General features: G+C 42.7%; 1 protein-coding gene and 1 long non-coding RNA gene across 2 annotated transcripts; one reads left to right on the forward strand and one right to left on the reverse strand.

The window, feature by feature from the left end:
- The first annotated feature begins 7 nt into the window (after window positions 1–7).
- Window positions 8–12529, forward strand: LOC127488502 (uncharacterized). Its single transcript, XR_007916238.3, has 2 exons — window positions 8–287; window positions 12301–12529. It is a non-coding gene; the product is annotated as an uncharacterized LOC127488502 (long non-coding RNA).
- Window positions 8380–12967, reverse strand: LOC108175883 (uncharacterized). Its single transcript, XM_089316397.1, has 4 exons — window positions 12736–12967; window positions 11713–11793; window positions 10396–10478; window positions 8380–9944 (listed from the first exon to the last, which is right to left on the reverse strand). The coding sequence occupies exons 1-4, from the start codon at window positions 12854–12856 to the stop codon at window positions 8685–8687; spliced, it is 1545 nt and encodes a 514-aa protein (XP_089172523.1). The 5' UTR covers window positions 12857–12967; the 3' UTR covers window positions 8380–8684.
- Between the last annotated feature and the right edge of the window lie 2077 nt (window positions 12968–15044).

Consider the following 15044-nt stretch of genomic DNA (forward strand, 5'->3'; position numbering starts at 1 on the left):
CGGGGCGGGGCTCGGCCACGTCGGGCCGCTTCCGGCCGCGAAATCGCTGGCTCGGGCGCGGGCTTGGAGGCGGCGCGTCCCCGCAAAAGGGGCTGGAGGTGGAGCCGGAGCCCGTGAGCAGTTTTCTTGGTCAACGCTTTTCTGCCTACCGCAGCCCACCCTCCGTAAGCCCTACGCTTGTCTCCTGCTGACAAATGCCAACGCGTGAAACGGTCTCTCTTCCAGGCTCCCTTTCTGTTTATCTGAAAACACTGAAGTCCAGTAGTTGATTCTTTTGTGTTTTCAAGGTACTGATACTTTTGGTATCTTGCATTCTTTTCTTCTTCAAATCAGCATTTTCGGTTTTTATTTATTATAAATTCAGGACCATCGTATTACGTTGTAAAATACCACTGATCCCAGGCATTCTTCACTTAGGCAGGAAGGGGTCCCAAGTTTCTGTGGTTTTTAGGAAGTGGGCTTCGTGGAGTTAATAATGTTATTATGTACACCGATTTACAACATTTTATCAAGAATTGTTTATGTCTGTTATGAAATGTTTTTTAATCCATGAATTGATAACTATGCTGTTGATTTTTCATCTATTGCACTTCAATGTATTTAATATTTATTTAGCCAAAGGAGTTTTTTTTTCCTTTTCTAAATATTTTCTGGGTTTTTAACAGCCTTAAGCATTTGGTTTAACAGGTAAGGTGCTGGTGTCCCATATCAGAGTAGCTGGGTTCAAATCCCTGCCCTGGGAGGCCACAAGTGACAGCTCAAGTAGTTGGGTCCCTAACACCCGTGTGGGAGAGGTGGACTGAGTTGTCAGCTCCAGTTCTAGCTTTGTCCTGATACCTGTACTAACACACTGTACTCCCATAAATATGTGCAATAACTGTCAATTTTTTGAAATACTGTATAATATAAATAAGTTTAGAAAAACATTTATTTTATCCTCATAGAAGGTATTTTGGCATGTCACATGGGACAGTGGAGCCTATGTTTTTTCCTCTAGAAAACAGCCAAGTGTTGTAGTACCACCTTTTAAGGTTTTTTATTATTGTTGAAAGGCAGAGTGACAGAAGAGACAGAGTGATCATCCATCCGCGGTTCACTCCTGACAAACCTTCAACACCTGGGGCTGGGCCAGGCTGAAGCCAGGAGCCAGGAACTTTATCCAGGTCTTCCACATGAGGAGCAGGGACCCAGGCACTTGAGCCATAATCCACTGCCTCCCAGGTGTATATTAGCAGGAAACCTGATCAGATGCACAGGTGGGACGCCATCCCAGGCACCCTAACATGAGTGCAGGCAGGTGTCCTAAATGCCTGTATTTGTATACTTGTATCTGATTCCACACTCTGTGTGCCAGTAATATGTAGTTTCAAAAAGTGCATGGAAAATTAATTATTTTTAATTTCAATTATTTTTGAAATCCATGTGTAGTTATTTCCTTATTATATATTCCATGCATTATCTGAAGATCTGTTATATGCATGGATTTCAAAAATTTTCCCACCAAAAATAATTTATCTTTCATTTCCCTTTTCCACAAACTTGTTTTTAAAGGTTTTTTTATTTAGCTGAGTTACAGAAAGATGGAGACAGAGAGAGAGAGAGAGATCTTCCATTCGCTGGTTCACTCCCCCAGATGGCCACAATGTCCATGTTTGGACCAGGACGAAGCCAGGAGCCAAGAGCTGCCTCCGGGTCTCCCATGTAGGTGTAGGGACCCAAGCACTTGGGCCATTTTCTGCTGCTTTTCCAGGCCATTAGCAGGGATCTGGATCAGAAGTGGAGCAGCCAAGAGTTGAGCCAGCGCCCATATGGGATACTGGCATTGCAGGTGGTGGCTTTACCCACTCCACCACAATGCTGGCCCCTCCACAGAATTTTTGAGTACCCTCATTATGTTTACTTATGCCAGTTTTTTTAAAAAGATTTTATTTATTTACTTGAGAGGTAGAGTTACAGACAGTGAGAGGGAGATACAGAGAGAAAGGTCTTCTGTCCACTGGTTCACTCCACAAATGGCCACAATGGCTGGAGCTGCGCCGATCCAAAGCCAGGAGCCAGGAGCTTCTTCAGGGTCTCCCACACATGTGCAGGGGACCAAAGACTTGTGCCATCTTGTACTGCATTCCCAGGCCATAGCAGAGAGCTGGATCGGAAGTAGAGCAACTGAGACTAGAACCAGCGCCCATATGGGATGCCAGTACTGCAGGTGGCGGCTTTACCTGCTATGCCACAGCGCCAGCCCCACTTATGCCAATTTTAATATCAAACTCTTTATTGCAATGATTTTATATAAACTTTTAATACATAGTGGTAAAAATATAAGCTATTTATTGTATCTTACCATTCCAGGTGCTTCATAGACATTACATTTTACGCTCTCAGTATAACTACAATCACTATTTTTACTTTGCTTTTTGGACCAGCTTTATTCAGATATAATTCATGTCACACAATTTGCCCTTTTGAAACCACACAATTCAGTGTACATGTATCAAAACACCACATGGGGGAGGGGGAGGGTATTGTGGCAAAGTGGGATAAGCTACCACTTGAGATGCCCACATCCCATATCAGAGTGCCAGTTCAAGTCCTGGCTCCTCCGCATCTGATCAGCTTCCTGCTAATACACCTATTTTATAATCCCTTTCTCCAAAGACCAGCTATCAATCACTTGCTTCCCCATAACTGTGGTATTGCCTATTCTGGTTATTCTGATTAAATATACCCCTGCCCTTCCTAAGCCATCTTCTCCATCACCACCAGTAAGGCTTATCCACTGGAAGCATAATCCTTGGTATAGAAAGTGCTGCCTGTTGTAAAGTGGGATTGGCAAAGCAAACTATAAATAATAGAGGCTGGCCAGCGCCGCGGCTTAATAGGCTAATCCTCCACCTAGCAGTGCCAGCACACCGGGTTCTAGTCCCGGTCAGGGCACCGGATTCTTTCCCGGTTGCCCCTCTTCCAGGCCAGCTCTCTGCTGTGGCCAGGGAGTGCAGTGGAGGATGGCCCCAGTGCTTGGGCCCTGCACCCCATGGGAGACCAGAAGTACCTGGCTCCTGCCTTCGGATCAGCGCGGTGCACCGGCCGCAGCACGTCGGCTGTGGTGGCCATTGGAGGGTGAACCAACAGCAAAGGAAAATCTTTCTCTCTGTCTCTCTCTCTCTCACTATCCACTCTGCCTGTCAAAAAAAAAAAAAAAAAAATAGAGGCCAACCAGCAAATGCTCCAGGATCTAATCTCTCACATGACATAAACACAGCAAGACCTTGATCTCTCACATCAAGGCTAGGGATTACCAGCTAACATGGTTCTCAACAAACATTTAAACCTTGATTTCCTGCTGGCTGACCATGATAGTATTTGTAATTGTAGAGACTTTCTGTGGAAGGTACATGAACAACATGCCAAATGCCCTAAAGATAGGAATACGTTGCTATGATGAAGGGAGCTTTTCACATAGTTATACTCTCCAGTTCTACCTTCACTCAGGCCCTGAACATTTCCAAATATGTCATTGATATCATGGCATCTAACCATTGAACTAGGAGCCTGTCTATGCTCTGTGCTTTAAAATGTTACAATCATTGCTCTAAGAATATACCCATGCTATGCTTTCCTTAAATGCCGTAGACGTATGTTAAATCAGATCTCACGTTTTCCTACAAGTGTATTTTTTTAACAGCTTCACTGAGGTATAACTGACAAACAATGAACTACCTATGTTTCAATTGTAGAATGTGAGGTGGGTTTTGGGCCTAGATGTTAAAACACCGATTAGGCAGCCTACATACCATATTGGAGTGCCTTGGTTCAAGCCCTAGCTCCATTCCTGATTTTAGCTACTTATTGATGACACCCTGGAAAGGAGCAGGTAACAGACAGCTCAAGGACTTGCTACCCACGTGGAGAGACCTAGACTGAGTTATTGACTACTGGCTTCAGCCTTTCACAGCCCCATCTGTTGCAGACATTTGGGTAGTCAACCAATGGATGGAAATTCTCTCCACCTCCCCTCTTCTTCTCCCTCTCAAATAAAATAAATAAATAAAATATACAGTATGATATAGGTTTTGGCATTTGTAGACATCTATGACCTATTAGCACACTCAGGATAATAAACTCATCTGTATTCCCCAGTGTCCTCTTGTGAGGCAAGTGTGTTTTAGAAATTCCTTAAATTGGCCGGTGCTGTGGCTCACTTGGCTTATCTTCCACCTACAGCACCGGCACCCGGGGTTCTAGTCCTGGTTGGGGCACCGGGTACTATTCCCAGTTGCTCCTCTTCCAGTCCAGCTCTCTGCTATGGCCCGGGATGGCAGTGGAGGATGGCCCAAGTGCTTGGGCCCTGCACCCACATGGGAGACCAGGGGGAAGTACCTGGCTCCTGGCTTCGGTTCGGCGCAGTGCCAGCCATGCAGCCATTTGGGGGGGTGAGCCAACAGAAAGAAGACCTTTCTCTCTGTCTATAACTCTCTCTCTGTCTCTCTCTCACTGTCTAACTCTGCCTGACAAAAAATAAAAAAAGAAATCCCTTAAATTGCACCGGTTCCTAAACAACATGATTTTGTGAATAAAGGTGGCTCCAGTAGCCATAGCAGGATTCAGTGAAATTTTTGTGGACTAAATAAATGCAGCTTCACAACCAGATGATGTTTGAAAGCTGTTCATAATCCTGGAAATAAATCTGAGGAACATATACCTATTTGTAACATTATGTGTAGATGATAATCTCCAGAAAACATATAGCACATCTGATGGCATAGTTTACAAAAGTCCTGGGCAAGAAAACACATTTGCACTAAAGATGGAGAACTTACACATTGGAAAATCCCAGCAGATGTGCCTGTCATCCAAGCCCAGGGATCTGGACATCAGTAGGGACATCAGCGTAATATAGCTCATGCCCAGTGGGGCCAGAAGGGTAGATCCAAGGAGACTCCCCATTTCAGAGGTCTGCAAGAATCCAAATGTGGGCCTGGGATAGTTCAAGATTGGAGAAGGATCTTTTTAGGGAACCATTCATGGAGAAAGTAACTGTAGCGCCCTTTGAAAGAAAGTAACTGCGCAGTAGCGCAGCTTGAAAGAAAAGTAGAAAGGTAACCACTCTAGCTGGTAAGATTTGAAAACGGACAGCCTAACCACAAACTGTCATTGCCATGACTACGGGACTCTGGGAGGTCGGGAATGTGGGCGGGGCTAGCCTCTAGAAACTGTATATAAGGGGACCCTCAGACGCTGTAAACCAGAGGTTGCTCAGCCTCTCTCCCCAGTCCGTAGTGCCTAGTGCCCACGGGGAGAAGCTCCTGGTCCGTAGTGCCTAGTGCCCGCAGGAGTAGGCTTGAGCGATCTCTCCTCCTAGTCGCCTAGAGTATCAATAAAGTGTGTTTAGCTTGACATTCCTCAGTCTCCTTGACTCTTCCTTCACAGTAACCCGGCCAGTTCCCGAAGGGGGACATCCTGACAGATCTATCACTAACCTACAAATGTCTTCTATAATACAGGCTCTCAATTACTCAAATCTTCTCTATAATCTCAACCCGTACGCCAAATACATAATACAAAGAGTGCTGTTAAAATGTAATAGGGGCCGGCGCCATGGCCTCCGCCTTGTGGCGCCGGCACACCGGGTTCGAGTCCCGGTCGGGGCGCCGGATTCTGTCCCGGTTGCCCCTCTTCCAGGCCAGCTCTCTGCTGTGGCCAGGGAGTGCAGTGGAGGATGGCCCAAGTACTTGGGCCCTGCACCCCATGGGAGACCAGGATAAGCACCTGGCTCCTGCCATTGGATCAGCATGGTGTGCCGGCCGCAGCAGCCATTGGAGGGTGAACCAACGGCAAAGGAAGACCTTTCTCTCTGTCTCTCTCTCTCACTGTCCACTCTGCCTGTCAAAAAAAAAAAAAAATGTAATAGGGACAATTTAATTAACTTTAAACTTCTATAAACTGACATCTTTTTTTAAAAAATTTTATTTATTTGAGAGGTAGTTACCGACAGAGATGGAGAGACAGACAGAAAGGTCTTCCATCTGTTAGTTCACTCCCCAGATGGTTGCAACACCCAAAGCTGGGCCAATCTGAAGCCACGGAGCCAAGCGCTTCCTCCGGGTCTCCCATGCATATGCAGGGGCTCATTTATTTGGGCCATAGCAAAGAGCTGGATTGGAAAAGGAACACCCAGGGCTAGAAGGAACACCCAGGGCTAGAAGCAACACCCATATGGGATTTGGGTGCCACAGGCGGAGGCTTAGCCCACCACACCACAGCGCCAGCCCCAAACTGATGTCTTAACATCTACACAATGGCCACTAGCTATATCTACAAAATGGCCACTAGCTATATCCAAGTAAAACTCTGGAGATTCAGGTATCCCCAAACCATATGCTCTAAAAGTTACACTGAAGATGAATCTTCTTTCAAACAGCCAGCCAATCCTAGGCCTGCTTGCCCTGCGCTGCCCCTTTCTTCCTGCAGAAAATGCAATAAAGGTGCTTGTCCATAAGTCTACGCCTTCTCTGTGCTTCATGATGGGCCCAGGTACTTCCCTTGAGTGACCCTTCATGGAGGGTTGTATTCTGCCCAGGGAATTTTAAGTGTAGTAGTACTCTTTATGGTTTCTCTTTTTCTGTATGTAGTCACCCCATTCTTCATCCAAGGTAACATGATCAGTACAAAATTATTCTATTATAGTTTGTAGTAAGTTCTGAAACTGGGAAATACAAGTTACAAGTTTGTTCTGTTCCAAATACTTCTTGTCATTCAAGGCCCCTTGCAATTCAATATGAACATGATTGGGTTTGCCATGTCTGCAAAAAAGATTTTAATTTTATAGAGATTAAGTTGAATCTGTAGATATTTTTGGCTAATAATAACATATTAATAATGCTGGGGCCAGTGCTGTAGTGTGGTAAGCTGTGCTGGCATTCCATATGGGTGCCACTTCCAGTCCTGGCTGCCCCACTTCCAATCCAGCTCTCTGCCTTGGCCTGGGAAAGCAGTGGAAGATGGCCCAAGTGCCTTGGCCCCTACACCCATGTGAGAGACTCAGAGGAAGCTCCTGGCTCCTGGCTTTGGATCAGCTCAACTCTGGCTATTGCAGCCATTTGGGGAGTGAACTGGCAGATGGAAGACCTCTCTCTCTCTGTCTCTGCCTGTATTTGTAACTCTGTGTTCCAAATAAATAATAAAAAATCATAAAAAATGCTAAGTCTTTTTACCCATGAGCTTCCCTCTCCTTCCATCCCATTATTATTTTTTAAGTAAATGTGATTTAGTAAATCTCGATATTCTAGTAAAAGAAACCAAAATGTTTTACAATGACTAAAGATGGTTTGGATGAGAAAATTATTTCTTGACTTAAATAGAAAGCACATGGAACTTTCTAGTTACATAAGGACACTGTGGCTATATCCCTCTCTCAAATTCATCCAAGCATGTTTGACATTTTATTCCCTGACTACAAGTTCAACCCTAGTTTCCAAACTAACCCATCCCTTTATTAAAGGCCTGTTTACAGAAGTTCCTGTTGGGGCTGGCGCCATGGCGCAATAGGTTAATGCTCCACCTGAGGTGCCGGCATCCCATGTAGACACTGGTTCTAGTCCTAGCTGCTCCTCTTCCAATCCAGCTCTCTGCTGTGGCCTGGGAAAACAGTGGAGGATGGCCCAAGTCCTTGGGTCCCTGCACCCACATGGGAGACCAGGAAGAAGCACCTGGCTCCTGGCTTTGGATCAGTGTAGCTTTGGCTGTTGCAGCCATTTGGGGAGTGAACCAATGGATGGAAGACCTTTCTCTCTGTCTCTCCCTCTATCAGTAACTCTACCTCTCAAATAAATAAATAAAATCTTTTAAAAAAAAGTTCCTGTTATCTGGGAAGTTGTGTACAGCTATCAAGGAACAATTACAAGGCATATTAAAAGGCAAAAATCAGTTTGAAGAGGCAGAATCAAATGTGACATGAATGTTCAAACTATCAGGCAGAGAATTTAAAAATATGTTAAGGGTTCAGCATAAAATACAATAGATAGGCAGGTAAGCCAAGTGTTGGAAATTTTTAGAACCAAAAATACAGATGAAAAAACAGTGTACAGGAATGAAGTATGCCTTTGATAGGCTTATTATAAGATTGAAGACAACTGAATCAAGAGTTTCCAATATTCAGTACATATCAATAAACCTCCATTTGAAGAACTATCTTTCTGTTGTGATTACATGTTTGAAAAGGGCTGCAGACTCAGTAATGGCTCTCCCATATTTCTCCAATTCATATGATTTCTATCCAGTGTGGCTTTGCATGATTATTAAGGCTTTTTGACAATCTTAGCATTTTTTCATTTTTCTTACCATATTCATATGCTAGGGCTGCCATAACAAAATACCACAGAATAGGTGGCTTAAGCAACAGAAATTTATTTGCTCACATTTCTGGAGACTAAAGCCGAAGATCAAGGTTCCAGGAGGGTTACTTTCCTCTGCCTTAATGGCAGGATCTAATCCAGTCCTCTTTGTATACAGGCATCCTGTTTCTCTACCATGTCCTTTTTCAATAGAGACACCAGTTAAGAGCTCTACCCTCACAGACTCATTTTACTTAAATAATTCTGACAGAATTTCTCTCTATAATTTCATGTTTTCAAAATGATTTGGGATACATGAAGGCTTTCCTGCACTGAATGCACCCAAAGAGTTTCTCACGAGTGAGTTCTTTCATGTCTTCGAAGTGAACGAGGATGACTGTAAGCTTTTGCACATTGTTGACATTTATAGGGTTTTTCTTCAGTATGAGTTCTTTGGTGAATTCTGAAGGAACTGGAACAAATGAAAGATTTGCCACACTCCTTACATTCATAGGGTTTCTCTCCAGTGTGAGTTCTTTCGTGAATCTGAAATGAACTGGAATGACTGAAGGCTTTCCCACACTGTTTACATTCATAGGGTTTTTCTCCAGTGTGGATTCGCATGTGAATTTTAAGGTGGGTAGAATAGGTAAAAGCCTTCCCACATTCCTTACATGAGTAGGACTTTTGGGCACTGTGTATTCGCATATGATTATTAAGACACGAGGGATACCCAAACACTTTCCCACATATCTTACACTCACATGCCTTCTCTTCAGTGTGAGTTCTCAAATGTCCACTGAGATTTGAAGAAATGGCAAAGGCTTTCCCACATTTGACACATATGAAAGGCTTCTCTCCAGTGTGAGTTCTTATATGTTGAATAAGGCGTGAAGATGTAAGGAAGGCTTTCCCACACTCCTTACATTCATAGGGTTTGTCTCCACTGTGAGATCGTATATGTATACTAAGACCTGAGTGTTGGGTGAAGGCTTTCCCACACTCCTTGCACACATAAGGTTTCTCTCCGGTATGAGTTCTCCCATGTATCTGAAAGGAATTGGAATAATTAAAGGCTTTCCCACATTCTTTACATTCATAGGGTTTCTCACCAGTGTGGATCCGCATATGAATATTAAGGTATGCAGGATATCTATAGCCTTTTCCACATTCCTTACATCTATAAGGCTTTTTTGCATTGAGGGTCTCTATAAGCACAGCAAGGCTTGTGGAATCTATAAAACCTCCTCCATGGTCCTTCCATTCATAGAATTTCTCTCCATTGTGAATTCTCCTTTGTGCCTGAAGGTATGACTGATTAACAAAGGATCTCCTATAGTCACTGTATTCAAAGGACTTCTCTTGTGTGCTAGTTCTCCAGTACGTAGTATTTGGTGTCATGCAGAAGATTTCTCTGCTCTGATTAAAATCAGAAAGCTTTTCATCACTAGAGGCTTTCTTTTGCAGAATATGGAAGTCCCTTCCATACTGATTACAGTCATAAGTGTTCTCTGTACTTTGCATTTTCATGTGAGTCTTAAGAAGTGAGCGTTCATGGAAGATATCTCCAGGTTGCTTCCAATCATACAGTACCCTTCCATTGTGGCTCCCTGTCTGTTGATGAAAAGATTAATGATTATTAAAGGATTTTTTTGAAAAATATTAATAGAATCCATCTGAAAATGTTAATGTATTATTTTTGTAATTTTTATTACATTATACAGTTCCTGCTCTGTGGACTTCTTTCAAGTGGTATGATTGAACACTTATTTCAGAATGCTATCCCATCTATTCTAATCTTAAAAATATCTCTAGTTACAAGAAATTATTTCAAAAACTAAATGCCTAGTTACATACTTGGAAATGGGCACTCCAGCAACAAGTCTTGCTGGAGGTTTGGGGCATCCCCAAATTCGTCATATTCAGAGTACCTCTCCAGAGACATCATTCCCTCTTATGTGGATGAGATAACTCTCATATAAGTCTTATTTTTGCTGATTTTTCTATTATAATTTATGATTTTCTTTGATGGTAAAAAATTAAAAATATATTTTCTTATTCTTACTATTTGTATCCCATTGGATATGTTCTGCCTCAAAAAATCCTGCTCAAGTGATGACCAGTTGGCTTCAAGTTGCATTTCCCATCCTGTAGTAAAACAGAAAAACAAATATAAGGGTTTGAAGAAAGAAATAGAAGACTGAAGGAGTTAAAAGCTATAAGGCAGTGACCATATAAATAGGATCAAGTGTCTGCTAATAATAGTAGATAGAATTAAAAAGGAGAGAATGTTCCAACATGAGAAGCAGACTCAGAGAATGGCAATCACTTTAAGTAACTTTCTGACCTCAGAATCAGCCCTTAAGGCTTCATGAGATCATGAAACGCTCTCACGCCCCTGAGAGCATTTCAGGCATGGAAAGCCAAGATACTGGGGCAAGAAATGTTCTACATGAAGGATCTTTGTGAATGAGATCCCAATGGAAAGAAGTGGACATCAAAGAAGGATGTACTTTTCTCTAAAGGGAGGAGAGAACTTCCACTTTGGTTACGGCCTTGTCCAAATACTGACGGAATTTGTGGACTCAAAAGGCTTCCACAGCCTAGGCAGCTTATGTCAAGAGCCTCAGGTGATCACTGACGTCATATATGAGTGTTAATTATTATATTAACAACAGGAGTCACTGTGCACTAACTCCCCATGCAGGACCTCTGTCCTCAATGAGTTGTATTATGAGAGTTAACTGTAAAACTAGTTCTCAAATTGTGTGTGTGTGTGCATGCACAAATTGTTGAAATCTTTACTTAGTATAGAGGTGGTCTTCTGTTTATAAAGCTAATTGAAAATGAATCTTAATGGAGAATGGGACTGGAAAGAGGAGAGGGAGGAGGAGGAGAGGTGGGAGTATGGCTGGGAGGGCAGGTATTGTGGGAAGAATAACTATATTCCTGAAGTTGTATTTATGAAATTTGTATTCCTTAAAAAATAAATTTAAAAAACTATAAGGCACAATTGTATATGTTTTCAAATTAAACACAGTAAGGCAAAGATGTATGGCCATGTCAAAAATTTGGTAAAGGTAAGGACACTGGATCAAAATTTCAGTTCATGACAAACTGATTCTATGAAAATTACAGCAGATGACAAACAGAAAAAGAATATTATGAAAAGAAGAAGTATCCACAAAGAGAGTACAACTGAAAACAATAAACTTAGAGACAAGTTCAAATATAAGTAACATAAAAGTATTGGAAGTTGAAGATTTCCTAACCTTTGAGAAAAATGCCCTCAATCTTCTGAAAGCAAGTACATCTTCAAAAGATTCCTCATAGTTGCAAATATATCAGCTTCTCATTAGGGTTATTTTTCATGAATACTCACCTTGGAGCATATCTCTTTGCACTGTCTTCAACTCTTCTTGTTCCAACCAAGAGATCAAATCAGGTTTGATGAGCTGACATCCTATACACAGGGAAGTATACATTACTGGAAAAGCATCAAGCAAGAGATGACAAGGCTTCCTGTATTCAGGAACTATATTCTAGTGAAAGGAGTAAAATTATTTCCAAAGGGCTAAAAATGAAAAATCAACTGTGTACCAGGAAAGGTTGGTTGTCTATGTCCCCTAAAACCCAAATTCAGTCTTATATACATACATACAAATCACTAAAACTTTATTTTTATTCATATTGGAAATAAAGTACAAAAAAAGAGAGACTTCGTTCCCTAGGGAAATGACAACACTAGTGATTTTTAAACATTATTGTGCATCAGAGTCATCTAGAAGACTTGTTGACTCACAGAAGACTGGGCTTCAACTCCAGGTTTCTGATTTAGTACATCAAGATAGAGACAAAATGTACATTTCTGGGGCTGATGCTGTGGTGTAGCAGGTAAAGCCACCACATGCAGTGCCGGCATCCCATATGAGCACTGCTTTGAGTTCTGGCTGCTCTACTTCTGATCCAGCTCTCTGCTATGGCCTGGGAAAGCAGTAGGAGATGGACCAAGTCCTTGGGCCCTTGCACCCACATGGAAGATCTGGAAGAAGCTCCAGGCTCCTGGCTTCGGATTGGCCCAACGCCAGCTGTTGCAGCCAATTGGATAGTGAACCAGTGGATGGAAGACCCCCCCCCCTTTCCTCTTATCTGTCTCTCTGTAACTCTACCTTTCAAATAAAATAAATCTTTTTTAAAAACGTGCATTTCTAAGAGACTGGCAGTGTTATTGATCTTGGATATTTTGAAAGCCAATACAGTAAACTAACACCTATTTAGGTCAGAGACTATGTCTTCTGCTATTTTCTGCTCTATTCAGAGTTGACACCACTGATCTTGCAGTACAGTTGAGTTCATAACATAGATTAACTGTACAACAGGTTACAAGGAAAGAGGGCAGTCTTAGCTACTGTGGCCAGGTTCTTGTAGTTCTCTAGCATCACATCACTGTACAGGTTTCTCTGAGTCGGGTCCAGTAAAGTCCATTCTTCCTGAGTGAAGTCTACAGCCACATCATCAAAGCTCATGGACTCCTAAACCATCACACACATGCTAGTGTGAGCCATAGTGATGCCAGCTCCACCAGTGTTCAGGGGAGAATGAAGACAGAGAATGCTAACACAGGGCTTCAAGGTCTCCAATTCTTTACACCAGGATTCAACTGCTCTAGCAACTCCTCTGTTTAAACTCATTCATTATCTTGTTGAGCCATATGGCACTTTCTGGATAAGAATTTACCTTAGTGTGACCAGATTAATATTTATTTCCCAGGCTGGCGCCATGGCTCAATAGGCTAATCCTCTGCCTTGTGGCGCTGGCACACCGGGTTCTAGTCCCGGTCAGGGCGCCGGATTCTGTCCCGGTTGCCCCTCTTCCAGGCCAGCTCTCTGCTATGGCCCAGGAGTGCAGTGGAGGATGGCCCAGGTGCTTGGGCCCTGCACCCCATGGGAGACCAGGAAAAGCACCTGGCTCCTGGCTCCTGCCATCGGATCAGCGCGGTGCGCCGGCCGCCATTGGAGGGTGAACCAACGGCAAAGGAAGACCTTTCTCTCTGTCTCTCTCTCTCACTGTCCACTCTGCCTGTAAAAAAAAAAAAAAAAAAAAAAAAAAAAAAAAAAAAAAAAAAAAAAAACACCTACATAGGCCACATTTCACAAATTATACTATAACTCTGAAAACATGTGTCTGGATTCCTAGTATACAGGGCCTAGTAGCAGGGTCTTGAATCGGGGATAGACTCACAAATGTGTTCAGTTTGGTGGTATCTGCATAAACTGTGAGTTTTTAAAAGTTAGATATAATCAATGTACATTCAAGTGCAAACATCCGAAGTTCACTGGAGGTTTTTTAAGAAACTATTTATTTGAAAGGCAGATTGACAGAGAGAGAAGAATAGACAGAGAAAGAGAGGAGAGAGAACTTCCATCTGTTGATTCACTTCCCAAATGCCTGCCAACAGCCAGGGCTGGGCCAGGTTGAAACAAGAAGCCAGGAATTCCATCTGGGACACCTATGTGAGTGGCAGGGGGTGAAGTACTTAGGCCATCATCTGCTGGGGCATTAGCAAGCTGGATCACAAATAAAGTAGCAAGGATTCCAAGCAGCACTATGATATGGGACGCAAGCATTCCAAGTAACAGGCTAACCTACCTGTGCCAGAAGAGTTTTGCCAATTGGATATATTCTTGTAATAACCAGTCTAAATGAGGTAAAGAACTTAATCATCTCCCCAGAAGTTCCTCTATCCCTTTATAGTCCATTCCTTTACCATCAACCTCAAATACCTGTTGATTCCTTTTGGCTATCAGATACAATATTCTGCATAAAAACATTAGACATATTGCCCATCATTTTCAAATGTATACACTCATTTTTTTCTCTACTGATAAAAGAAGCTATATGGAAGAAATATGTTAAGACTTCTCACTGAATCATATACTTGTCTGTGAAACATCACTTTGTACATCTATAAAGAATATTATCGGGGAGTGCATTTGGCTCAGGATGCCTGCATCCCATATTGGAATGCCTGGGTTCAATGTTCACCTCCAGCTCCTGATTCTGGTTTCCTGCTAATGCAGACACTGGGAGGCAGCAGTGGATGGCTCACGGAGTTGGGTTCCTGTCAACCATGGGAAGAACTGGCAAGGGTCCCAGTTCCCAGCTCTTGGATTTGGTCTCGGCCCAATCACGGCCATTGTGGGCATTTAGGGAGTAACCAATGGATGACAGAACCCTCTCTCTGCCTCTTAAAATAACATTTAAAATTAAAACTAGAGGCCAGTGCTGTGGTGTAGTGAGTTAAGTTGCCGGCATTCCATATGGGCACTAGTTCTAGTCCCAGCTGTTCCACTTCCAATCCAGCTCCCTGTTAATGCGCCTGGAAAAACAGTAGAAGATAGCCCAAGTTCTTGGGCCCACGTGCCCACATGGGAGAGCTGAAAGAAGCTCCTAGCTCCTGGCTTTGCATCTGCCCAGTTTCTGCCAAAACAGCCATTGGGGGAGTGAACAAATGGAGGGAGGATTTCTCTCTCTCTCTCTCTCTCTCTAGCTCTGCCTTTCAAATAAATAAATATTTTAAAAATTAAAATAAAGAATATTTTAGGGTATATATAGTTCAGATTATAGCATTTTTGGATAAACAAAATGCTTTTTTTAAAGATTTATTTATTTATTTGAAAGGTAGAGGCAGAGAGAAAGGTCTTCTACCCGCTG

The sequence above is a fragment of the Oryctolagus cuniculus genome, chromosome 16, assembly GCF_051225735.1.
Source record: "Oryctolagus cuniculus isolate XC-2025 breed Fujian yellow rabbit chromosome 16, ASM5122573v1, whole genome shotgun sequence".
NCBI classification, from domain to species: Eukaryota; Metazoa; Chordata; class Mammalia; order Lagomorpha; family Leporidae; genus Oryctolagus; species Oryctolagus cuniculus.